This window comes from Pongo pygmaeus, chromosome 9 (genome assembly GCF_028885625.2).
Source record: "Pongo pygmaeus isolate AG05252 chromosome 9, NHGRI_mPonPyg2-v2.0_pri, whole genome shotgun sequence".
In the NCBI taxonomy this organism is placed as follows: Eukaryota; Metazoa; Chordata; class Mammalia; order Primates; family Hominidae; genus Pongo; species Pongo pygmaeus.
Window position 1 is genome coordinate 126,921,111 of NC_072382.2, and position 26,889 is coordinate 126,947,999.

Here is a 26,889-nt window from a genome sequence, read left to right on the forward strand (position 1 = left end):
AGCCAAGGGTGGCTAATGAGTCATTAAGAGTCTTTATCAAATTAGGATTATAATCCATCTCAACATGCAGAGGAAAATGTTTCAAATTATCTACTTTCTTAATTGCAACTCAAAGATTTGGCAGGAAATTATCATGAGAGATAATGTCTGGAAATTGATGGATTGTGCTGATGTGTGTCTAAGCTTCCCTAACTCTAATAGCTGGAGAATTCATCCACATACACACACAGACGTACATACGCTTACACTGACACTTTGTATACACAAACACCCCTGCTATCCGTACTGGTTCAAGTTACTACCCAGGCAGACACACACACACTCATGCACACACAGATTATGTCTGCATAGAAGGTCAAGAAATTTGCATTTATTAGTTAATTTGAATAGGCTGAGATTGTTACCAGATGCTGAGAGACTGAGAGATTGGGAAGGAGAAGGTAGGATATAAAAGAAACACTAAGTCCTTGCCTTCATGAAGTTCAAAAGCTGCTTGAACTAATGCATACGCATTTGAAATTTAAGAACATGTACAAAGGAACATACAAATGTATACTACTATGATGGGAATGTGAACACATAAGCTCTGGGAATACAGGACGTAGGTGTCCTGAATTAAGTAGTTTCTGGAGTGGATGAGTTTTGATTTGGGTGTGGACATTACCACTGGGTATTGTGAAAGTAGCCAATGGGAATAAAGGCAGAAAGAGACTTACTGAGTCCGTCAAAAGGACCACACAGCCAAGCAGTGACACAATATATATGCAAAATCTCCGGAGATGGGTGAGGCTGGAAGACAAACCCTGATTTGTGTTGAGAATCCAAGTGGACTCTTACTTGACTGTGAAATCGGGAGAGATTTGAACACCCTTTCCATGTCCCTCCTACTAGGCCTCAGTTTCTCCTGTAAAATATGGGTGTGATCTGAAGGCAGAATTAGGCTTTTCCACATCTCTCATGTCCCCTGAAAACCTTTAAGATTTCTGGGAGTTCAGGGATTCTGATTTATTCATCTTCATAGCCGAGTGCCTTCTATGTGCCTGGACAGCCTAGATGCTGAATGGGAACCAATGAGCTGGTAAGTTTCTTAGAGGCTATCAGTGTATGCATGCTGAATGAGTGAATCAGCGAATAAATGAATGGATGAGGGGGACAAGGGAGTGAACGTTTATGCTTTATGAAGGAGCAATTCAGAATGGTGGTTTGGAGTGTGGGTTCTGATGGCAGCCTGTCTGAGTTCACACCTGGCGACAAGTTCCTTCACTTCCCTAAGCTTCATAGGGGTGCTGTGGAAATCTGATGAACAATGCATGTTCGGCACTCAGCATGGAGTCTGGCACCCAGCAAATAAGCAATACATATTAGCTATTATTATTGCTGTTGTTCTGTTTTGTTCTTCCTTGCTAAGTAAACCGTGGTCCCTATGCGAGGTAAGCTGGGGGTTTCTTGCTCTCTCATTTGGTCACTCTTCTTCACTGTCCCTCTCTAATGCGATAAGACGGGACCATCTTCTGCAGGGCATGTGGCCTTCACCCCTTCCCAGGGTTGTTGGTTGTTTCTCTGAGCCCTGCAGTCTGGCTGCCATGGGGCCCGGCTGCCAGAATACTGTTGGGAGCCCCGCCATGCAAAGTCCTCAGCTCAGGAGGGCTTAGAGTTTGGAGGCAGCATCAAAGGCAGCAAATGCTGATAGGGTTCCTCCCTGGGTGCAGGGAGGAGAGGGTCCACTGGGTGAGCAGAAGGATGCAGATGGTTCTGTGTGAGGTGGTGGTGATGCGAGTGATGACAATGGAGTTGGGGCTGAAGGAGAGGATGATGGCAGCGGGAGTGATAGTTCTGATGGCAGCGGGAGTGACAGTTCTGATGGCGAGGAGGGTACTGAAAAGGAGATAGGAGACAAAGGGCTCAGGGATGGATCCTTCAGTCCAAATGGGAGAGGTGGTTTTTGTTTGGGGAGAATAATGCTTTCAAAACTCCATGTAACCGTGGGCAGGGGTTGTGGGCGGGGAGTTCTTAGCCACCTCTGCAGTCTGAGGGAGGCCCTGAATAACCTAATGATCTCCTTTCATGCTGGTCCTCTGTGGGGTCGGCAGAAGCAGAAGAGATGGAAGAGCTGGAGAGCTGGAGTGATACATGATAAATAATAAAGGTTTCAGCATCCAAACATAGCTTCTACCAGAACAAAAATGAAGCCTGGAAGGGAGGCTTCAATAAATGGAATGCAAGTCACATAGTAATTTTAAATTTGCTAGTGGCCACACTGAAAAAGTAAAAAGAAACAGGTGAAGATATTTTTAATGACCTATCATATTTTTATTTAACTCCATGTATCCAAAATATTACTATTTTAATATGTAATACATATAAAATAATTCTGAATGAAATGTTTCATATTCTTTTTTATAGATGAAATCTTCTAAATTTATTACCCACACAGCCCATCACAGTTAGGACTAGCCACCTTTCAAGCGCTCAGGGCCTACATGTGGCTAGTGGCTGCTGTAGTGGACAGCACAGGTTTAAATCCTTCTTTCTCAAATTTTTTTGGCCAAACTTTTGGGATGGCATTTCCCAGAAATGGCTCTTTTTGGAAATCGTCATAACATTCTCTCTTCTCTTCCTAAATATAGTCTAAATATTCTCTCTTCCAATCTCTCTCAGTTCTTTCAAGCTGGCTGTGATCCTTCCCACCCCTTGCTAGAACCTAGAAAGAACTTTGAAATTACTCAGAAATCTTCTTTTTCCTTTCCTGCCACCCACAGATCCTCTTATCTGGAGCTAAGGCCAGGACAGCTCCCACCTGAGAGCTGGTATCTGTGTGTGTGTGGGGCGGGGGGGGGGGGACTTGGGGTGGGGTGGGGAGATGCTTGGGATAAGTAAGGGATGGGGAGGAGACAGTGCTTGAAGAAACTTCCCCAAAGTGCATCAGTACCATAAAGAAGATGGATTTTAAAAAAGCTTTGGGGATTATATTGCTCCTATATTAGAGGAGCTGGTTAAAGGCATGACCCAATTAATTGCCTATCGTGTGCCCAGAGGACAGGCTTCATCCCCCTGCTTCAGAGGGTGGGAGTGGGATGAGGGAGCTGAGAGGCTTTCCCAGGGTCAAAAAAAAATCAGAGATGGGCAAGGGGCCTGGACATCCCAGCTTTCAGCTCAGAGCAAAATCCTGGACCCACACTCCCTTTTGGAGGATTTCTAGCATCTGAGTTCTTATACCTCTCAGGTCTCCCCTTGTCTGTCCACCCCTTTCTCCAAAGGATGTGCCCTTCCTGCATTATTTCATCAGGAACAGAGTCTTCCTCACTTGGCCCTGGCTCCCCCCACCACAGCCCCACCTGGATCCAGGGTCAGGAAGAAGGCCTTAGGTAGAGAGAAGCGTCCCCCTGCCCTCATTTCCTTGCTCCCATTATCCGTGTTGCAGCCCTCAGGGCCTGTGGCAGCTTTCTCCGTAAACAATATCTCCCTTCCTCAGGCCAATTAAATAAGCACTATAATAAAGGCAAAGGCAAAGGCAAAGGGAAATGCAAAGTACTGGGCAGCCCTGGGTAAAGGGCTATTAAACCTAATGCCGCCATTCATTTATTGAAGAGCCTCCCATGTGCCAGGGACTGTGCTAAGCTTGTTAGATTTGTGATTTTATTTAATCCCCATGGTCTCATGAGTTGGATTCTATTATCATCCTCATTTCACAAACACAGAAACTGAGACTTGGCACTCGCCAGTAATGTCCCAGATAGCTGGCCATTTCATTACAGGGTGGAGAGCTGAGCCAGGCCTGGTGATTCCAGAGCTGGTGTTCTCTTTTGGGGGATCCAAGGATCCTTTGAAGAGTGGTGATGTTTCCATGAAAGCTTACAAGCAGATAGGATTCGGAAGGTAGGAAAAGGGGGAATGAAAACCCAGGGCTGAAGGAAGAGTGTGAGCAAGTACAGGAAGGGCCCAGAATCCAGAATGTATTCTGGGGCCCATGATCTGGAGCAGGAGTGCTGGGTAGAGTGGAAGTTCCCAAACCTCACAACTGCAGTGGCTTTTAAAATATGGGCTCCTAGGCCTTTCTCCAGACTGATTTCTCTAGGGGTGGAACCTGGAACCCTGAATTATAAAGAAGTTCCCCGGGGGTTGGGGTGGGGGTTCTGATGCAGCAGGAAGCACTGGAAATCACTAGAAGGTGGAATTGGGGAGGTGTTGGCAGGAATGCAGCAGATTAGCCTGAAACGGAATCAGGGCCAGATGAGGAGGACGAACTTGAAGGCCATGCTAAGGAGTGTGGCATTCAAGGTCCTTCTTTTTATTATAAGGCCCAGTAACTTTTTAGGCTAAATCTTATAAGCAATGGAAAGCTACTGATGATTTTCAGGGGAAACCAAGGTGTGATCCAACCTTTGTTGTAGGAAGAACATCCTTGTGCAAGTGTATAGGAGGGATTGGAGATACTGGAGGCATTTAGACCAGTTAGAAAATTATCAAAATATTCCAGGTGACTGGTGATAAGTCTGTCAACTAGGACTGGAACAATGATGGAGAAATACATTTCATTCAGTTCAATCCAACAAGCATTTCTTTAATATGTTTTCTGGATTGGGCACTGGACCAGGTTTTAGGGATCCTAAGATGAAATAAGATATTGTCCCCATCCTCAGGGAACTCGCAATCTATCAATATTCATTAAAAATAATTAAGTTGAGAGTGAAGGGAACTGGTAGTTGGGTGGTATTATGGACTAAATTGTGCCCGCCACCCAAATTAATATGTTGACACCCTAACCCCCAATGTGACCGTATATGAAGACAGGGCCTTTAGGGGGGTTAAGCGAGGTCATAAGGGTAGGCCGCAATCCAACAGGACTGTCCTTATAAGATGAGGGAGAGACCACCAGAGCTGTCTCTCTGCCTGTGTACACAGAGGAGAGGCTATGCGAGGGCACAGTGAGAAGGTGCCATCTACAAGCCAGGAGGAGAGGCCTCTCCAGAAACCAACTCTGCTGGCACCTTGATCTTGAACTTCCAGCCTCCACAACTGTAAGAAAATCAATGTCTCTTGTTGAATCCATCCAGTGTGTGGCATTTTGTTATGGCAGCTTGAGCAAACTAATACAGACAGGTCTTAAATTTTTATTCATATTGTGACATTGGCAGAATTCAGTTGGGCCATTGATCACCCACATTGGAAGGTTGGAGGAGGCAGCCTGGGCTGGTGTGGGCTGCTTATACCACAGACAAAGTGCAGGTAGAGTGAGAAGAGGGCCCAGAACCAAACAGGAACTCCAAAATTTAGGAGTGATAAGTAGGATTTGTAGAAACTTCTATTTGGTTAATGTCAGTGTGTTGATGGCTTATACAATACAGCATGTACATTCCTCTCCATTCTCTTCTTCATCCTCAGAGGGATGATGGGGAAGAAATTGTAGAGTATCTGTAGTGAATTCTTAATTTCTACTCTATTCTTTCTCTACTCATTGACAGAGCCAAAACTGAGATGTGGAACTCATGGAATTTGACATATTGACAACTCATTTGTTCATTAATTATTTACTAGCTTGTGTCTTCTGTTGATTCCTGTATTATTGCTACTTAATGTTTTACATATTGGCGCTTTGTCTTCTTCAACAAATGAATGCTCCTTGAGGACAGGAGCCATAACATGAGCCTCTTTGCTTCTGCTCTTTATTCTTAGTGCTAGCACACGGCAGAGCTTCTGGTGGGTGCAGGGAAAATATTTGCCTTCAGTGATTATAAAAACGATGGTTATATTTTGGATAATCATTTTTTAAGCTCTTGCAAATGACAAAAATAGTCAAAGCAAGATATATTTACTTAAAACTACGATGTGCAGTTTAAAGCACCAAAAAGGTATTAGTGAAAATCATAGTATTTAAAGACTCCAAAAATCAATAGCTCATGGCAATGGATCTCCCATATCAGGAAAGTGTTGGGCATTGAACTAGATTTCAGAAAACAAGGGGTGTGACAGGTGTAAATCAGTGATGCAAGGCTGTTGCCTGCGGTCCTGTTTGTGGCTCACTGACACCTCTCTGATGGGGTGAATTCAGCCTGATTTTCCCCTCTGACTCTGCAGGCTGTAGCAACTCACTGGGAGCCATGGAAAGAGAGAAACCCCTCCCTCCAGGGGTCCTGGGCAGAGACAAATGGATCTCCCCTCCCCCTCCCTTATCTGAAGAGGGCTTCCCTCTGGGAGTTTATGGCAGCCTGACCTCCAGCCTCTGGGTTGGAGAATCTGGCCGCTTCTGCACCACATAAAAAGGGAAAGTGCATTCATTATTATTATATTATTATACAATGTGTAATATATAATAGCGATTATGCTGTCAGCAGCCAGAGACTCTGACCGCAGATCAGAGGCTAGGGTGACATAAATCCACCTAGTGAAGTTTTTGGAGGTTCTATGTGAAGGTGAGAGGATTCTAATCTGTCTATAATGGGGGCTACCACTGAAGAGTTTCTCCCACAAGCAACGTTGGAGGGTGGATTTGAGGGTACTGGGAGGATCTGGACAAACAGTAGTGTGTGTATCTGGGATGTGATATAAGAAGGGTCTCAATTGCCTCCCCTGAGCCAGGCAATGCTAACAGCTCTCATCCTTGCCCATGACGGAGGCAGGTGAGTGGCAACCCAGAGGCCTGAGAAGAGCTCAGGGGCTGCCTTCGACTTCTTGGGTCAGATTCTTTACTGAAAACCCGGCGGCTGGGTTTCACTTTCTGCTTTCCCGCTTATGTCGGTGTCTTTGTCTGGGCTTCTTCCAGGCCCCCTGCCTGGCCTGGGGTCAGAGGATAAATGGCTGCCCGACTGGCTGAAAGGGCTCCTCTATGGGGAGCAAGAAGCAAACTTCCAGAGGCAGAAGGGGTTCTCTTGTCCCTTTATGCAGAGGGCCATGTGCTAAGTTGTGGAAGCAAGCATGCGTGCTCCCGTGTGTGGCTCTTAGTAGGACTGTGATCTCTGTTGAGTGAATGGAGGCACTTGTGGGTCTACACATGCCTGCTTTTGTCTTCCACTGTAGAGGGCATGCAAGGAGCCCATTTCCTCCCTGATGTAGATGAAGCCACCCCAGCAGGCCCAGGCTGAAACAGCCCAGCTGGTCTTTCCCTTTATATGACTGCACCCCAGCCCCCAGAACTCTGGGAACTCACTGAGTTTCTTGAAGACTTTTTATTAGAATAAAAATAGCAGTGGCTTAGAACAGGCTTGCCTGACATTTGCAAAGAAGTGCTTTACTGACAAAGCCTCTCCACTCTTTCCTCTCTCCCTCTGCCCCACCTTGAACCAGACACCCCGGGAAGCCCACAGCAGAAAAAGCTCTTGAGACCAGGAATAACTAACCAGAGTGTCATCTGAACACCTTTTCTGGGGCCAGGGTAATGAGAATTATTCAAATGCAATCATAAAAATGAGGCCAGCCAGGCAGGAAAAGGGGGAGGAGGAGTGCTGGTGGAAGGAAGGATTTCTTGCCCGTTTTAAGTTTCATCATTTCTGGGGAGTTCTCTTGGGGTCCACAGAAAATCTCACCTCATCTCGGTCCCCTCAGCACCGGTGATATCTTGGAACTCGGCCCCGGTTATTCGCTAAGGAGGACTTGGCTTGGGGGAGGGAAGGTGCTCCTGAGTTCCTGGGGGTCCATCGCGCTCCCCATCCGAGGTTCCTCGCGAGTGGAGCCGCTTCTCCAGGCCGGCGGCCTCCCCGCCGCAGGAGCAGGCCGGCGCCCGCCGCCCGAGAGCCTCCAGTAGAGGGAGACACTCCAGCGGCTCCTCCGACTTGGCAGCGGCCGGGCCGGGAGTGGGTGGGGGTGATGGGGGGTGGGGAGAAAGGGGGAGTGGGGAGAGGGGAGGTGTGTGAAGGGGGGGGGTCCGGGGGGCGGGTCCCTGTGCCGCTGACGTCCCGAGCAGTGCTGGGAAGTATAGGCTGTGTTGTCACGCCGGTGTCAGTCTGATGAAGATTGGCATCAGGTAAGCTGTCATTCATTTCCATGTCAGAGACGCTTTTGCAGGCGGCGGCGGCGGCGCGGCGGCGGCTGCTGCTGCGGGCGGCTGCCTCAGAGCGCGTGTGTTTTATTCCAGTCCCCAAGCCAGAGTATTATTCATTGCGACAGGGCAAGGAGGAGAGAGGGAGAGAGGGAGGCAGCAGGGAGGAGAGAGAGGGAGGCAGCAGGGAGGAGGGAGGCAGGGAGCAGCGAGGGACTGCGGGAGCGTGCAGAGAGAAGCTGGGGAAGCGCCGGGAGAGCGCCGAGCGGAGAAGCGCGAGGGGCGGCGAGGCCCGGCACGAAGGCTGCGAGAGCCCCGCGGGCCGCCCGCTCCCCTGCCCGGCCAGCGCTCAGCCCCGCCGCCGCCGCCGCCTCGCCGCGCTTGGGCCCGTGGCCGGCCGCGCATTGTCCGCCGGTGCAAGGAGCCGGGCTGCGGACTCGGATCGCCGCGGGCCCAACCCCGTAGCGGGCGGGCGGGGAGCTGTGCGCCGGGAGCGCCAGGGGACCCGAGAATAGGAACAGGCACGCCGGCCGGAGCCCGGGTGCAGGAGGCTCCCGGCCGGGCGCTCCGCAGGGCGAGGCTGGGAACCGCGGGCAGGCTCCAGGTTCTCTTTCTCCCGGCTTTGGGCGTCCCTGGGGCCGGCGCTTACTCGGCGCCACCAGCCTGGAGCTGCTTTCCAGCGGCTGCAGGCGGGAGCGGTCCCAGGCTGGGGCCAGGTGACCGGAGGAGTCGAGGAGCCGCGGCCCTGGGGAGGCAGGGCGAATGGGGGTTTGCAGACGGATCAGTGGAGACAGGGGAACACCGGTGGGGTCCGGGAAGCCAGGATCCGAGGGGCTACGCGCAGGGACCCTCACCCAGGGAGGAGCGAGAATGTGTAGGGTCACCGGCTTTCCATGATTGTTGGGGATCTTTGGTGAGGCGGGCGTAGGGGCCCGCGCGAGGCTTGGGAATAGGGAGCCCTTCTGGCTCGAGAACTAGGGGATGAGTTCGTAAAAGAGGGGACGGAAAGCGATCGAGAGCGGAGAGCTGAGGGGGATGGGGCAGGGTGCAGAATCTGCCGCTCAAAGTTTGCATTTCTTTCGGGTTAGGTGACGGGGCTTTCCTGGCTCCCGACACCCAGGAAGAAAGGAGCGAAATGGGCCGCCCTTTCCCGGGGCTCTTCACGGGGGAGTCGGGGGTTTCCGCGCGGTGGGGAGACTTGGGTTGAGAATTGAGGGGTAGGGGCTTGTGGATCGGCCTGAATTAGGGCTGGGTTTCAGGACCAGTCTAGAGTTTGGTTTATAGGATCCAGACTGTTTACGGAATGGGGATTGAAGGGCCGATAAGTAGTTTACACGCCGGCCAGAGCAGAGGGCTGGAGGTCGGAGTTGGGGGCTGGAGGAACGGGTGGCGTTTTTAGGATTCAGTAACAGGATCACAGCTTTTTCTTGTGGTGGAAGCTATTGGAATTTGGGGAGGGTCGCACGAGGGGTCCTGGAGCTCCGCGTGTGAAAAAGCGTTCAGGTAGGCGGTGAAAGTAGTTGATCTGAGCCATGGCAGGCGAGCCCCGAATTTTTGCTGCTTCCCCCCGAAAGTGTTTCTTTAGGAGGAGAGGACTTGGGCCACACAGGACCCGGTCCTAGGAAAGCGATTCCGGGAAGCGGACAGATCGAAGAGACCTTCTGGGCGAAGCGGCAGGGCAGCCTCGCGGGGCTGGGAGTGGATCGGAGGACCCGACCCAGGCGGCTCGGAGTGCTCCAGGAGCCACTTGGGTCTGCGGGCGCAGCGCGGCGGGGCGGGAGCGGTGGCCCGCAGGGGCCGCGGCCTGCGATGAAGGCGGGGGGCAGCACTAGCAGCGAGGTGCCACAGTGGGCCGAGGAGTCTGGGCTGTGGCCCAGGGTAGGACCGGCTCGAACTCCAGTGCCCTGATTGGAGCCGCTTCCTGTGCTTACCCGCGCCGGACTGAGAAGCCCACAAACCCGGCCTTTGGTGCGCCCGGGGGAGGAGGAAGCTTGGAGTGCCCTACTGTCATCTCTCCTGTCCGGAGACTTCAGGATATTAGCTTTTCGGGTTTCAAATGCTCTATAACTGGTGGCAGCCAAAAGCTTCGCATTTTAGGCTGATTAGACGATCCTCCCCGCCCCAAATCTGAGAATGATGGTGTTCAAACATAACACGGTGTATTACCCAAAGCCCCTGCCCCTGCCCTCCTGCTCTTTCTGCCGTTCTGGCCTTCGGAGGCCCCAGGACCTTGGTGGAAGCGGGGAGGGAGGGTCCCGTTTCTGGTCTCATAATCTCCCACTCAGGCTGCATCCCCATAGCTTGGGCCTAGCTCTGGGGTGTGGGGTGGGAAGGGGTCCCGACCAGGGAGGTAGGTTATTCTCTGAGCATCTAGAGAAAGAGTGTGTGTGTGTGGGGGGGGGGGGGAGCGGGGGGAGGAGGGCATTGAGGGGAGGAAGATTTGAGATTTCCTCCTTTTAATATTAAACCCACCATCCCAGCCCCCTGCACCCCTGGCAGGGAGAGCCAGACAGCCCTTACAGGACACGGAAGACGCACGACCCACGACCCACGACGAGTGGCCTCGGCGGCCCGGGGCGCGGCGACTGCCGCCGCGGAGCTCCAAGGCTGTTGTTTTGTAGGCTTGGAATTCGTGAGAGCTCTCTCCCGCTGAGAGCCCGAGGGGGGAGGGAGCCGTGACCCCACGGAGACTCCCTGGTCACCGCCTCCCCTTTGTGAGCGGGAAAGGCTTGAAAGCCAAGAGAAAGAGAGGCTGCTCAGAATAAGGGGCAGGGGGTTACCGGAGGGAGATGGGCCCGACCACCGCTCACAGTAAAATGCCTCGTGCGAATTGCACTGAAGTATACCCAACTTGAGACTGGCTGTTTTATGATCCTCTCTGGGAGTTTACTGCTCTCTGCTTTTAAGTCTATAGATCGCTTTAAGTTAATGAAAGTGCTGCTTTCAAAAGGGGCTTTTATTGTGCGGCAGTGGTAAATCCAGTACCTCCCCTTTACTCTTCCAAAATGGGCCTGTTTAAAAAGAGGGAGCTTGCTGGAGTTCCCACATGGACAGAGCTTGGGGGAGGGCGCCATGTGACAATGAGAATTAATAAAAGTTAATGTCCAAGTGATTCTGAAAGACGAGTTTGCTTCTTTTCCAGTCCGGTTTCATCTGTTCATTCTCTCCTGTTGCCTTTGGGCTTTCAGTGAGTCTGCCTTTAAATGTTGCTCGGTGCCTCCCCAGCAGCCTCTCCCAGCATTGCTTTAGGTAGGCCTGACCCCTGTTCAGTTAAACCCAAACTGGATTTCAGGATTTCAGCCCAGCTGCCAATTCAAACTGCAACTAAAATATTTACTTGGGACTGGGGGAGGGGCTTTGCCTCGCATTTAGTAAGATAAATGTGTTTAAATGGCTGGGAATCTTGAGAAGGAACAAGGCAGGCTGTTTTTCAGTGCTTTTTGCTTTTTCAATCTGTTTGGCACAAAAGGTGAGATGACAAGGTTTTTGACTAGGTCCTAACACAGAAACTGCAGTGGGCTCAGGCTGTGGCTTTGACCGCATGTCATAACCATTTAAACTGTGGTTAGTTGTTCAAAGCTCAAAGCTTCTCCAAGCTGGGTTTCATTAACTCTACACCAGTTGCCTGGAAGTTCAGTAGCAATAAATTGTATAAACACATTTGAAGTAAGTTAGTGATGAAATAAGGAGAATTACTGTCTTGTGAGTGGAGAATCCTGAATTCATGGAGTTCTAACTTAACTGGAAACATACCTCCTCTCCCTTGGCCTTGAAGTTTATGGGTGCACCAGAGTGTGTGTTAAATTTCTTTCTGCCATGTCCATCTTCAACCTGGGCTGTAACTCATTAGGGACCAAGGCATGCCTAGAAAGCAAAACGGCTGGATTTTAAAGGGGTCTCTGTTAGCTTGGTTTAGGAATCAAACCAAACCGATCGACCTGACTTCCTTACCTTCCGTGAATCCAATGTGCAACGTAAACAGCAGCAGAGCAGGGGAAAATTAGATGTTTAAATGTTAGAGGCTTAATAATACTGCGTTGTTAGCAATTGAATTTGTTTTTATTAAAGAAACAACCAATAAAATTTATAGGCTTCCAACATGTTGCAAGATTTCCTTGCTATTTATTTAGCTTCCCCCTCCCTACTTTCTGAAATTCTCTCTCTAATCTCAGACTTTTGTTCCTGATTTATTTAATCTGGAGCACATTTTCTAAATTAGTTCGAGGAGGGTGAGAAAGGCTGTTATGAGTTTTCCTTTTTCCTACGCTGTGTGGCACAAGGACTGCGATGCTGTAAGATATATATAAACGTGTGATGGAATTGCCGGAGGTGACGGCATGTGAAGCCAAGTGTCTGGATCAAACAAAACGCAGATCCGAGTATGGAGAGGGTGAAAACGATGCTGCAGAGGAAAAACTGAGGAAGTTCTAATGGAAAATGAAATCATCATGAACCACCGTTAGCTTGAGTCTAGCCAACACACCATGCTTTGTATAAAACACTTCACGTGAGATCCGTGACTTATTGAAGATTGAATTATATTGAGAAGCAGAATTTAGAGGGAGGAGCTCCACGGGCTGGGTTCTATCCAGGCAGCATGGCCAGGATTGTTGCGATGGGGATCTGCTAATTTAATTAAATCTAATACCTGGTGGGAAAGGGAGGAAGGAGGGAGGAAAGTGGTGGGCAGATAATCAAGGTTGGCAGGTCAGCATGCTGAGCTAGTGTTTAGGCTGAAATTTAGTGGCCTGGTCTCTTTTGACTCTGTTATTGCCTGGGCTGCATGACTCCGGTGGGTCATCTAGCTTCTGGGCCTTGGTTTCTTCATCTGTAAAGTGAAATGTATCACACACAGTTCTCACTAGGGTGAGAGGATGGGTTTGGATCAAGCACAGGCTGCGCTCTGAGTAAAGAAAATGGGAGATAGAGGCTTCTCAGCAGCAAAGTCACATTCTTTGGTGTGTTTTCTTTCCTCGCCTGGCTCCAGGGCCTTCCCCACAACTCTCAGGAGTTCTTAGGCTATAGTAAAGGGGCTGAATTCCTGCCTTGCATTATATCCTAGAATTTGAAAGGCCTGCTGTGATTCCAAAAACCATCTACACTTTACCAAGAGGGGCAATTTTGGCTCAGTTGGGGGATCCAGCCTGCTTCTTCCGAATGGTGTTACCTGGAATAGCTTTCCTGCATCAGACGAAAGCAGAATCTGACTTATCAGAAATGCAGCCCCTTCTCTTTATTCCACTGGGAAGGCAAGGCCTGAGCCCTGACTGGTGTGTGTGACATCTGGTCGGCTGCGGGGGTTGGGTGCTGGTCTGGAGCTAGCCATGGCCTGAACCCCTCTTAGCAGTCTCTGCTGGCAGATCAAAGCAGATTCTGGGCCAGAAAGCCCAAGAAGTTACACCCGGCACTTACACAAAACTGTGTGCGCACTGGTAGACTCCTTCTGTTCCGGTGTCTGATTTGTAAAAGCTAGCTCTGATCCTGGAGACGTGGCTCCGGTGGAATGCTTGTCTTTAATACTCCCTAGTCTTTGGGGATTCCTTGGGGTAATTTTTCCTCCTCATTTCCTTCTCAGCCAATCACAGGCAACATCTTAGTCTCCATTTTGATTGGGGGTGGGAGATAGGGCTGGGGGTTGAGGGAGAAACAGTTGGAGGGCACAGTCTTTCTACCTGAACTCCAGCTTTTCCTCCCGTCCAGAACCCCCAGGAGAGAGGGAGAAGCAAGCCCGGGACAGCTCAGTTCATCTCACGTGGTCAAGCAGAGCTTGAGAAGAGCTTGCTGCAAATGCGTTGTCTTCAAGAGGATCTGCTGTTTGGCTTGGATGCCTCACTGCAGGCCCAGCCTGCCTGGGTTTCTAATTACAAGAAGGACGTTTCTGCTAAGACCTATCTCACTAAAAACACATCCCTGTGTGTAATAAGAAACCCTAAACCAGGCAGGATATTTTAAAACTGAAGCAATGAAGATTAGATTAAGTTTCCACCAAACAGCTTCATTCTTGTATTATTTTTGGCTGGAATGTGGAGAAAAGCAGCTGGCCCTGGGGCCCAGAGCAGACTCTGGAGAGTTCGGATAGGGCCGGGGTGGGTGGCGTAACTGTTAGTTCTCTGCTTAGTAGGAAAGTGGCCAATTTGAGTACGGCTCAGTCAAGGCAGTGGGGGTGACCAGTGGGGGAGGGGGGAGGCTGGGGTGGAGGAGGGGCCAGATCCAGATGGGCCAGAAAGCGGCCACAGAAGCAGCAGGTCACAGGGCACTGAGGCTTGTAAATCCTCCACCTCATTAGGACGTAGTCTTTTGTGTTCAACTTACATCTCTACTCACACCGCCATCCCAAACCTAGTAGAGAGGGAACAAATAGTTGTTGAGGATTCTTGGAAATAGAACCCAGTAATCTGGCATCACGGGCAGGTGTCCTGCCTTGCTGGGGAGGGGCAGCATGGCATTCACCCATTCCCTTTGTTCTTCCATTCAGCAAATATTTATAGAGCGTCTTCTATGTCCCCGGCACAGTCCTAGGCATTGAGGAGACAGCAGCAAAAACAAAGCCAAGACATTGCCATGAAGCGTGTCCTCAAGGAGCTTGCTTGCGGTGGGGGCAGTGTTGAGTATGGGCTTTACTTAGCATCAGGCAAAACTTCGTTTAGAGCCTAGCCCTGCTCTTTACCTGTCATGTGGATCTAGACAAGTTGCTTAACATCTTCGATCCAGTTACCCCATTTGTAAATTGGGAAGTAAAAGCACATAGCTCATAGGACTGTTGAGGGGCATCTGTTAAGTCCCTAGCATGCTGTCTGGCACAGAGGAGAGGCTCAATCATGGTTGACTCTCCTCTGTCATGTTATGTTGGAGCTGATGATCCAGTTGGAGGATTACCCCTTTCCCTTTCCTTTTGCTTCCCCAGAACCTGGCTTGGGCCCTTTCCCAGGTCACTGGTGCCTTCAACCAGCATTGCACAAATAGCCAGTCAATGCTGTGGCCTGGTGCTGCCCGCTGTGCACAGCCCTGGCAGAGGCTGCAGTAGAAAACAGGTACACAGACCCTGAGGACACTTTGGGGATAAGGGGTGTCTGGGGTTAACGGTAGAGGGGGCACATACAACACACAGACATGAGAGATGATGGACAGAGAGATGACGTGGAAAAAGCCACCAACCAGGTGTTAACCACAGGAGGCAACAGTGGGGCAGGATGTGGAGTGACCAGGACAGAGTGGAGTCACAGGGCAGACTTCTGGGAGGAAGGGAGCCTCTGCAGAGTGTTAGAGGAGGACTGGCTGAGCGGCTGGCCAGCAGGGGAGTGCAACTTGAGCCTCCTAGGTCATGGTGCTCTGTGCTGTCCTGGGGACTGCAAGGGAGCAGCCTGGACTAGAAGAAGGAGCTCAGCCCCCTCTGCCTATCCCAGGTGGCCAGAAGTGGGCTGTCCCTGCCCCAGGAGCACCAGGTAAGGCCTCGTTGTTGGGGTCCAGTTTCCCTTACGCACTGAAGGATTTCCGAACAGACCTTTCCATGTTGGCTTCTCAATGGGTAGAACTTAGACCAATGAGTTGGTGCATGAGGCAAACAAACTCACTTCACTCCTGGTTGCAACAGGGCTTTCTTACCTAAGATCCCCTTTTTCCCTAAGCAGAGAAAGCAGAGACTATAGGCCCACATCCAGCCCTCTTCCATCTCAGGAACCATGAAGTGGTTTGATATCAGGGTGATCAGGATGGTGGAGAGAATGGGGTCGGGACTGATAGTCTGAGGATGGTGGATTCCACTGTGGCTCAGCCACTGACTGACTGTGTGACCTTCAACAAGGGACTTACCTTCTCTGGATGTCAGCGTCCTCACTTACCCAATGAGGAGCTTGAACTTGCTCTCAGAGGTCCCCTTCTACTCAAAGTTCCATGATTCTGTGTTTTCTCCCAATTGGATTGCTTCGTGGCTAGGCAATCATTAAAACCACCGCCACCGCCACAAATCCAAGCAAAGAATCATGACGACAACAGACTGCAGGGGCTTGGCCCCTGTGGTATAGAGTCTTAAGGACAGTGGGGGGCTTGGGGTTGGTTCTGACCCTTCTGATGGCCTGCCTGGGACAAATGGATGTGTCCTAGCAATAGGGGATGGCTCCATGAGGCAGCAGTTTCAATCTGAAGACTCACTGGCTTCTTCATAAAAAGCAACGTTTACTTTTCTTGTTGAGACAGCGTGGGGCTAGAGGAAGGAACACAGGCTTTGGAGTCAGATTCTGGGTTCTGACCCTGGTTCTACTACAGCTAAGCAGTGTGCACATCACTTAACCTCTCTGAGCCTCCGTTTTCTTGGCTTTATAGGTGAGGATAATAATACTACCAAGCATATTTAAGACTGCTGTGAAAACTCTGGAAGAAAACATCTGTAAGTGGTTGGCACATGGCAAGCTCATGGTGAATAAATATTAGTCTTCTCTCCTCATAAACCTCATTCTCACATGCCCTTGTGTGATCCTCTTAGCCTTGTGAAGCAGGTAAAATGGGCATTGTATCATTTTATAGGTAAGAGAAACTGGGGCTCAGAGAGTGGCTAAAGTGGCAGGTCCAGGAAGTGGGTGCAGATGTGTCTGTGTGTAACAATGGAGCACATTATTTAGGGTAGCCCAGGACTATCTTCTACGATGATGGTTCTTCCTTTAGCCTTCTGGAGACAACACAAGACACTCCTGAGCTCTACCGATTCCTCTCCCGAGATCTTTCATAAAAGAACCAGCTAAACTCATCTCCTCCATTACTCAAATCTTTGGCAAATGCTGGGAAGAGCTACTGTTGTGAAAACCAAAGTAGGAGATCTGTTTTTTACTTCCACAAAGTCTTCAGTCTCAGGTGGGGCTGGGAGGGCCCGCACTAAGAGGTAGAGGTAGATTTAGGAGCAGTGGGTATCTCATGGCTATGAGTGGGGGCAGCAAAGCTGCAGTGTAGCCTTGGTCTGCCAGCCCAGGTGTAAGCTCGTCCCCTGGGTGGAAAGAATTCCCTCGGGGGCTCATGCCCATGGTTATCAGCTCACAATCCAGACAGATGTCAAGCCCGACAGACACCAACGGGAGTTTAGCCCGTTAGTGGTAGCATCTGTCTAATTCCTATTAGGTAAGGGGAGGGCACAGTCTCTCTGGGTTCCAGCGTAGCACAGTGGGTCTGTGCTGGAGTAGTGGTGAGTGAGCCCTACCCCAGAGCTTCCCCTCACAGTCCTCAGTCCACAGTGCATTGTTAAGGAATGGACGCTCCTCTGTTCCAAGTCCTGTGCTAGGTCTGAATGTGATGTGACCCCTCCTTCTGAGGAGCTGTCCTGCCTTCCTCCCAGGAGACCTTCCTCTGTGGAGATTGTCAGTTCTATCTGCAGGTCCAGGGCAGGGAGACAGATGCCCAGAGTCGAGTGTATGCCCCGGGCCCAGGGGCGACAGGTGCTTGTTCTCATTCTCATTTCCTCCCTAAGAATCCACCTGTCAACAGGTGTGGCCTGAGCCCACTATTTAATTAGTGCCCATTAGCATGCTGTGGGGAACACTCAGTGGCCTCATCCTGTAGGAGCTACATATTTTTGATGAGGATACCAAACAAAACACACGTGAAATTGAGAACAAGCTATGTGACCTTTACTCGTCTCTGAGCTTCCCTGGATTTCAGAACCGTCATTTTATACAAGGAGCAGGTTATCCTTCACTCTCTTCAAGGCCCCTTTCGAGTCTATTCTTCGACTATATGGGCTGTACATGCGAGGTCCATCAGGCATCATGAGTTTGTAGAAGGCGATAGGACACCAGAAAACACCTAGCCCAGCAGTGGGAAGGCCTGTCTACCTCCAGGCAGGTGAGCGGGTGGGAAGATATATTGCAGAGGTAGATGGCCTCATTTATTTGTCTGCAGGGGCTGGGAGAGTGCTTGTTGAGAGGGACCCTGCAGAGTCCCCCAGCTTCCAGGAGGGTCATGGGGACAGAAATCAGGCAGGAGAGCCTGGCAGAGTGGGAACTCAAGACTGCTGCTCCCCTGTGGCCCACATAGCGGTGGTGGAAGGAGCCCCTCTCCCGGCCCCTCTCCCACTCTGCCCCCCACCCACCGGCTCTGGGAGGAGACAACCGGTTTCATAGTAGGGCAGTGGTCTCCTGGGGCCCTCTTGACTTGTGAGACAGATTCTGGAGGAAAGCCAAGGAGATCGAAAGGATTCCTCCAGCCTTCCCTGAAGCCTGTTTCCAAGGAACCTGACTTAGTCTCCGGCACTGGCATAGCACCCCTTGAGAAGTCACCTCCATTCATGAGAGCCTCTTAGTGGCAGCAAGATGGGGGAATGCTGACTCCTGCTGACTCCTGCTGACTCCTGTTGACTCCTGCTAACTCCTGCTGACTTCTAGATTGTAGGGGGAGCCTCTTTCCAAGCTGGACATCTGGTCTCCTGGAATACTTTTCAAAGTCATTTCCACTGGGTTTGAGAAGAAGGAAGGAAGGAAAGAAGGAAGGAAGGAAGGAAAGAAGGAAGGAAGGAAGGAAGGAAAGAAGGAAGGAAAGAAGGAAAGAAGGAAGGAAGGAAGGAAGGAAGGAAGGAAGGAGAGCTTCAATGCCCAGGCAGTCCTCTACGGAGCACCACTGACTGCTGGCAGGGGTGATGGGAACTTGCCAGCATTTCTGCTGCACAGAGTCCTGGTTCTGGTGGCCCTGGCCTGGCCGTGGTGGAACTGGGCTCTGGGGAGACAGGCTGCCACAGCTAGCTTGCAGTTAAAGGCAGGAGAAGGATGTTCCCTGAGCTCTGTGATTTCTGGGTAGCTGTGCAAGACCTCCAGCATGAAGGCCACAGACGAGCGGAGGCTCCTTTGCTATGTGGTAGGCTCTGTGCTGGGCCCTGTGCTGGGGGCTGTCACCACTATTTTGTTGAGTCATTGATGTAGACCCAAGAAGAAAAGTGAGGCTCAGAGAGGGTAAGAGAATTTGCCCAAGGTCACCCAGCTATGAGTGAGGCAGGCCAGTGTAGAACAAGCAACAGGTATGGGTGTGGGCCTTGGTAGAGCCCTCTGCTCACTGTGGGACCGTCAGAGCTGGCCTCCCATCAGTCAACTGGTGGCAATAACACCTACTGTCAGGGCTATGGGGAAGATCAAGTGAGTTAATGTATGTGGATGTGTTATACATGTTGTATAAACATAAATGACAGTGCCTACACAGTGCCTTGCATGTAACATGTGGGGGAGAAAATTGGTTGGCACAGACCGTATATTTCTTATTAGTTTAAAATAGAGTATACCCACAAATTCACACGCCTTCTTGTACTCACTCACAGCGTGATGACAACCATGTTTAGGTGATTCAAAGCTGGCAGGGTGGCTTTCCGTGACTTCCTTGTGGCTGGGGCAGGCATGAGTCCCTCTGGGATTCCTGAGCACCCGGTGGTTTTGCCAATTCAAACTCGGAGTCAGCCCACCGGAATTGGGGCCTCCAAAGTGCTCGTGGTTTTTCTCAAGTAGGTTTTCCCATCTAATCCAGTGTGGGAGGCTGTCAGGGGCCTGGGGTGAGGAGGGGGTTGGCCTCTGCCAGGTCCTGTTGGCTTGAAGCTGGCCTTGGCTCCCTCCTTGCTAGTCACATTCACTAGATAGATTTTTACTGAGTGTCTTCTATGTGTCAGACCCTGCGGAGGCGCTGGGGATATGACCGTGAACTAGACAGATGGGTTCCTGCCGGGAGGGCTCACAGATCATGGGAGAGGAAGACGTTCAAGTTCCGTGGGTAATTAGTTAAACCACAAGAGCCATCCACAAGTCCAGGAAGCCAAGAGGGCCTCAACAGGGAGCATGACCTACTGTGGGGGTCTGGGAGGATCTTGGAGGACATCCTGGAGGAAGTGAGCTTTAAGCTAAGGCATGAAGGGAGACTTGCCGTGAACTAGGTAAGAGTAGGCGCGTGAACTCTAGTCACCTTGGGCTAGCCTGGCCTGACCTCATGCTGAGTTTTGTCCCTCCTGTGGGGCCCTTCCTGGGGAGAGAGTTGACCAACCCCTTCTTCCCCAGCATTTTCTTTTCCATCCCAGGCAAGGGCAGAACAAGGTGAGAGGAAGACAGCCGGGCACCAGGAGAATGCTGCCAGGGATTCTGCTCTCATCCGAGCTTCCCTGTCGGCTGCATCACAGAGCAGGATGCAATTCCCACATCCCCTGTCCCCCTCCTCTGCCATCCTATGCTCCTTGAGGACAGGTTTTCAGGGGACCCTTTAGAAAATGCAGGCATCCCTTCCTCATTCTTCCTACAGCCCCAGTTAGGGCCCTGGTGATACCCTAGGGCTTCCTTGCAATGTTCATGTTCACGTCTTACCCGAGTCTGATTTCTGGAAAGCCCTCATGGGCAGCAGCTGTGACAGGGGTAGAAATGATTCAGCCCATTTTGCTCAGCACCAGCCACAGGGTGACTATATTTATTACAAAAAGTCTTTGACAGATCTGGCCTCTTCCCCTACGTGGGAGAGAGTCAACTTGACAATGTCTTTTGAGGACTTGGTGCCATGACCAGGGCAGTATCTTCCCTTTGGAAAGACTGAGGAAAATTTGTGAATATTTTGCAGTCTTGTAATTTGGAGGGGGGCAACGAGGAGAGGCAGCAGGGGGAGGTTAGAGAGAGACTGATGGGCTTAAGTGACAAGGGCTATAAATCCACGGTTACATGGATGTGAAAAGGAAAGCCAGTGGCCTCCTGCCTAGGGTTTGGGCATCCTCAGAGTTAGCAAAAGTTACCTGCTTTGGGGTCAAGCAGGCAGGGGTTAAAGCCCAGCTTCTGCTGCTTGCTGGCTATGTGATCTTGGGCAACTTCTTAACCTGTCTGAGCCTTAGTTTCTTCCCTTTTGTGAAATGAGAGTAGCAATGTCCCTGTGCAGGGGATTCAGTAAGGTAACAGCAAAGATCCTGCTCCAGTCCTGGCCTCAGAAGGTTCTCATATGTGTGAGTTCCTTTCCCGTCACTTCCTTCTCTCTCCCCATAGTGCTGCACGGGACCCAGGTACCCCTTCAGAGGCAGGAGGCAGGAGGCAGGAGGGAGTGCAAGCAGGAAGGCTGCGGGCTGTGGGCCTCTCTGGGGAGCACAGCTAGAACGGCTGACTAAGGATCCTGAGCTGGCTGGGACAGCAATGTCAGAGCCTGGGGAGGCTTCGCAGAAGCAGGGGAAGCAGTGCTCTGGGTGTCTTGAAAGAACCAGACAGCATAGGTGGCCTCAAGTAGGGCTGTGAAGCAGAGAATCTTTGTAATAGGAGTAGGAAGGAAGGGAGGGAGAGAGGGAGGAAATGAACATTTATGAATTGTCTACTGTGTTTTGACATTGAGTGAGGTACTTTAATGCTCATTTTTTGATTTTATAAATTTAGAAGCATAGAATCTTCAAGTCAGAACATCTCAGAACTAGAAAGGACACATGAAACAATCCATCCATCCATCCATCCATCCATCCATCCATCCCAACCACTGTATTTTATATATGAGGAAACTGAAGCTCAGAGAAGGACAGTAATTTACCTAAGGTCACAGAGGAAATCAGTGGCAGAGGGTTAGAAACTGCCCAGGGCACGTGGTGGCTTATGCCTGTAATCCCAGCACTTTGGGAGGCCGAGGTGGGCAGATCATCTCAGGTTGGGAGATCGAGACCAGCCTGACCAACATGGAGAAATCCTGTCTCTACTAAAAATACAAAATTAGCCAAGCATTGTGGCGCATGCCTGTAATCCCAGCTACTCAGGAGGCTGAGGCAGGAGAATCGCTTGAACCCGAGAGGTGGAGGTTGCGGTGAGCCGAGATCATGCTGTTACACTCCAGCCTGGGCAACAGAGCAAAACTGTGTCTCAAAAAAAAAAAGAAGAAAGAAAGAGAGAGAGAGAAAGAAAGAGAGAGAAAGAAGGAAGGGAGGAAGGGAGGGAGGGAGGGAGGGAGGAAGGAAGGAAGGAAGAAAGGAAAGAAAGAAAGAAAGAAAGGAAAGAAAAGAAAGAAAGAAAGAAAGAAAGAGAGAGAGAAAGAGAAAGAAAGAAACTGCCCAGGGCAGGGCAGTTGGGGCAGAGCAGAAAGCGCGTAGACCTTAGAATCAAAGACTGGGCTTAACTATAGAAACACTTGCGATATGACCCAGGAAAACTTACCTCCTGAGCCTCAGTTCTCTTATCTGTAAGTTGGTACAGTAATTCTCAACTCAGGTGGCAGCCGGGACAATGAAAGGAGATAGCCCGTGTAAAGTGCACGGTGTGCTGTCGGGCTCGGATGGCGCAGGTCCTTCCCCTTCAAGCCTTGCCCTCTTCCATGTGTTCCATGGCTCTGGCCACACCCGTGGAACCAACCAATGAACCCTGTGTTTGTCCCACTGTGTGTCCCCCGGGCTCAATGAACAGAAGGCCTGAGGATTTATTCATTCTTTCATTCACTTATTCCTCAAGTATTTATTAGGTATCCTGAGCATGTGCTCAGCATTATCTTGGTGTCAGGGATAGAAAGGTGAGCAAACTCAGGTGGCTTCTATCCTGGTAGGGTTCACAGTTAGATGGCGAACAGAGACGTTACTTTTAAAAATCACACGAATAAATGTGAGAATATGAGTGACATACGAGCTTTGAGGAGAAGAGCCTAACACTGTGGGAGCATTCTTCAACAGGAAGATTTTATCTGGAGAGAGCAGGGCAGGGCCTCCCTGGGGAGTGATGTTTGAGCTGAGCCTAAAGGGAGATAAGGCAAAACTGAGAAAACACGGAAGAAAAATCGCGTCCCAGGCAGGGGGAACATAGAGTTGAAGGCCCCTGGCAGGGAGGAAGGGCTGTGCCTGCAAGGGCTGACGGCAGCTGGGGTGCTGGGGCAGAGTGGCGGGTCAGGCACGAGTCACTGAGCTGTGCCTCAGAGGAGCTTGCGAGAGAAGCTCTGGAGTCTGACTCTGAAGCAGGGCTGCACCTGTGGGGAGAGGTGGGTAAACCGAGTCTGAGATTCTGAAATGGAGACCAGGCCAACATTTGGCTATAGTTCTGGACAGAGAGACAGATGTTTCCAAGCCTCAATTTTTCTGCCCCAAAATGAACATAATGACAATAAAAATTATAAATAGATTGCAGATCCATGATGGTGAGGGTGGAGGTAAAAATGAACACATACATTAGGTATTTTGCCCTCAGCATATATGTGAATGACATCAAATTCATTGACGTTAAAGCTTAGATGATCTGGGTTTGTAATTGAATAAAAGCCAAAGTCCTCCCCATGGCTGAATCTCCACCTCCCCAATTCATGTCCTGTCACTGTCCTGCTCACTCCAGGTACACAGGCCTTCTAGACGCCCCTGTTGTAACTGAAACAGCCATGCACGCTCCCGCCTGAGGGCCCCTGCGTGTACTGGTCCTTCTGCCGGGAGCACTCTTTCCCTGGATATCTGCGTGGCTTGCTAGCTTGCTTGCTTTTTCAGGTTTTCCCTCCAATATCATCATCTCAATGAGGCTTTCCTCATTTCCCATCTAAAATGAAATCCCTTTTGTCCCCTCCCTGGCTCTCCCTTTCCATCTTTATTTTTCTTTAGAGCGATTGTTGGATTCTGTCTCTTTTTTTCCCCCTCTGCTCTAATCCGGAATAGTACTTGGCTATAGTAAAAGCCCAGGCAATGTTTGTGGAATGAATGAATGAGTGAATGAATGGGGGGAGATGTTTCTTCGTGAAATGATGTGTCAGGTTCATTCAAAGATGCTTTTTCCCTTACTCTGAAATTGACTCATGGAATGTCAGAATTGGAAGGAACTAAGTCATTGGTCTTTGAGCAACTCTCTCATTTAACAACTGAGTAAACAGAGGCCCAGGGAGGTACTTCAGGGGCTTGTGAAAGGTCACAGAGCTTGCAGCCAGAATGAGAACCAAAGCCTCTGGGATTTACTCCAGGACTCTTCACGAAGCTTTGGCTTTTTTGCATGACACAGCTCCTGGGGAAAAAGGGGGTTTGCTCTGTGGTCTCCGGCTTCCTGGTGTTCTGCTCCTGGGGCCACATGACCTGAGGGGCTGTAATTTCACTCCAAGATCTCTGGTGCTGCTCCTTGGGCCACCTTGTGGGATGTTGGTAAAGGCAGCTATTGGCAACTGACAGGCAGACACACTTCTCTCCCAGGAGGTAAAATGAATGTTTTCTGTCAAGGTCAATCCACAGGAAACGATTATTTAGCTCTGACTTGGTGGAGTCTGCCTAAGGTGGAAAATGCAAGAAGTATCAGATTCCAGTCCTGCACTTCAGGAACTTCCAGTTTAGCTAGGGAGACAATGCTTACTAACATCGATATTAACATTAAAATAATGCTAGCAAACACTAACTGGTGCTTACCACATACCAGGCACTGTTATGAAAACTTTATGCCTATTAACTTATTCAGTTCTCACTATGACTCTATGGGGATGTTGCCATACCTCTTTCACATTTAAGTAACCTGAGGCACAGAGAGGTTTAGCAACTTGTTCAAAGCCACACGGCTAGTAAGAGGAGAAGTCAGGATTTGAACCCAGGTGGTCTCTCACCAGCACTCATCCTCTTATACATTAAGTTAAATAATAGCACAAGACAAGAATGTGAGATGCATTACAAGGCAGTAGTGTGAGGTCAAGGGAGGAGGTTACACTGCAGGCTGGAGTAGTCTGGGATGGCTTCCTGGAGGAGGTGCTGCCTGAAGGAAGCAGAATGTTTGGATAGCAGGAGAGAGGCTTTGCCCTCTTGGTTTTCCATCCTCAGGTGGAAGGGAACAGTGGTTAGGAGTGTCTGAGGAGGGACTTTTGGTAGGGAGGAGTCTCCTCCCTTAATACATACATTTGGGAGCAACAGACCTGAACAAGGTCGTTTACCAGCTGCCCAGTGAGGGCTGGGAGCAGGACTTGGCACTGGCCTGGCCTCTGTCTCCCATGGAAATAATTCCCCACAGGCTTGTGTCATGGGGGCTTTGCCTAGTTTGGGAGAGGAGTCTCTTGGTGAGCCCCTCAGGATCTAGCCTTCTTAAATGTTTGGGAGATTCAGAGAAGATCCTCTAAATGGTCTCGAAGATGCCAAGATGGCTGCTCCATCTGTAAAATGGGCCAGTAACCCCATGCTCTGGAGGTGCAATCAGCATTTCATGACTCAATGTTTTTAAGGAATCTGGCCCATTTGGCTTCAGTTACAGACGACTTCCTTTCTCTGTCCACCTCCCGCAATCCCCAGTTCAACCCAGACTGGCTACCCTCAGTCTTAGCTTAAAGCTGGGACACAGAGAGGTTTCTTTGATTGTGTGACCTGGCTCTTTGGGGCTGCGCTAGGGGACAGGCCTAAAGCTGCTCTCCTCAGCGGAGTTACTGATAATGTCCCTCAATTATGTTTGCATTCTAAAAATACATTTGCTTTCTTTTGGAGCCATAAAGCACAAAGAAGTCTCAGTTGGAGGTTGTCTAACCACCCCAGTTTGCCCAGGATTGTAACGGCTTTCACACTGAAAGTCTGTTTCTGGGGTCCCCCCAGTCCCAGGTAACCTGGGCAGGCAGTTGATTGCCCTATGAGTCGGGAGAGAGGGAGAGAATGTTGTGGAACTGAAGGCTCATGCACCCACTAAAGGCTATCCCATTGCTCCTTCTATGTGGCTGAATCCCCCAGAGATAGGCAGATAGATGTCTATGGAAGATCTACCTGAAAGGTAAAGGGTTTTGGCTTTTGACAGACCAGGGTTCAAATCTTCCATTGGCTGTGTACTATCACCTTGACTTTGGCCAAATGTCTTAACTTGAGCCTCAGTGTCCTCATTTGTAAATGTGAGGACTGTAATAACTATGTCATGGTGCTGTTTTGGGACTCAAATGGCCCAAGGCAAATAAAGTACCTGGCATATTACAGATGTTACATACAACAGGCTAAGCCATCTGAGCCATTACATTTGTTCCCAGTGTTGGGTTTGGATGGAAAGAAATAGCCTCTTTCTCTTAGGAAAGCTGGGTTGTGAAACTGGCCTCCCCAGCTCCTCCAAATTCATGGCACCTGGCCCATTTCATAGCACTGTCCTGGCCTGCCAGCAGCTACAGAGAAGGGCCTGGTGAAGGACCCTTGGATTTTTTATGGGGAGAGAGGTAAAGATAGGAGAACTGCTGTTGTCCCTGCCTTCAAGGCTGGGCTGAGGGCCAGAATCCTGGGGCTTTAAGTGTGTCTTTTCCCCCTTTCCCTGGCTTATTTGACTTTCTGGAAAATAGAAAGGCTCATTACTATTTGGAACCAATGAAACTTGCAAGAGGAACCGTGGAAAGCCTCTGGTTTAATTTGGCCTTCTCTGATATGAGGACCTTGACGCCCAGGGAGGTGGTAACTCATCCGAAGCTCCACTGCTGATCAGCACCCAGGCTTTCCCAGCCCCAAGCCCAGGGGACATCCTGGTTCAATAGGCTGGGGAAGTCCTTTAAGCTCCAAGGGACAAGGCACATGGTGGCTGTAGCATGCAATGAATCCTTCTTCTGACAGTAGCTTGCCTGCTTTGTGGATTGTTGGTGACACATATTAAATCCCTGGCCAGCTACCCTCTGCCACTTTAGCACACTCTCTGAGCCACCTCTCTCTAATGGAGGGTGAGCTATGCTCATAAGACACTGACTCTTTTTTTATTAACTTTTTTTTTACATTGACTCTTTTAAATGGTCACACTAAACTAAGAAGATAAACACCATTTCTAAAGACATTCTAAAATTCACAAAAAGAGGTGATGTTTTTCAGAGAGAATATTTTTCTGGATTAGCCACTACAGTTGACCTTACTGAGTGGAGGGCATCAGCAGATTTCACGTGCTCAATGAATGGAGTGTTCATTCAGTGCCAGTGTGGGCAGGGAACGGTTACATCCAGAGTGGAGAACATGAATGGGCTATTACTCTGAGCAAATGTGATCTGTTTCCTGTGAGGTTTCTTTTGTTGCCTGTGGACCCTCCATTTGCCTC

General features: G+C 50.0%; 2 protein-coding genes across 4 annotated transcripts in view; one reads left to right on the forward strand and one right to left on the reverse strand.

Moving 5' to 3' along the window:
* Positions 1–1,637: 1,637 nt before the first annotated feature.
* On the reverse strand, positions 1,638–7,789 carry LOC129008103 (uncharacterized). Its single transcript, XM_054439913.2, has 3 exons — positions 7,521–7,789; positions 3,720–3,821; positions 1,638–1,875 (listed from the first exon to the last, which is right to left on the reverse strand). The coding sequence occupies exons 1-3, from the start codon at positions 7,523–7,525 to the stop codon at positions 1,668–1,670; spliced, it is 315 nt and encodes a 104-aa protein (XP_054295888.1). The 5' UTR covers positions 7,526–7,789; the 3' UTR covers positions 1,638–1,667.
* Positions 7,790–7,865: 76 nt separating this feature from the next.
* Positions 7,866–26,889, forward strand: part of PKNOX2 (PBX/knotted 1 homeobox 2) — a 266,903-nt gene continuing 247,879 nt past the window's right edge. For 2 of the 3 annotated variants that reach the window (XM_063671572.1, XM_054439915.2), the window contains exon 1: positions 7,874–7,957. The gene's annotated coding sequence lies outside the window, so the exon portion shown is untranslated. Of the gene's footprint in view, positions 7,958–26,889 lie in introns of all 3 variants that reach the window. The other variant, XM_054439917.2, reaches the window with a different exon arrangement.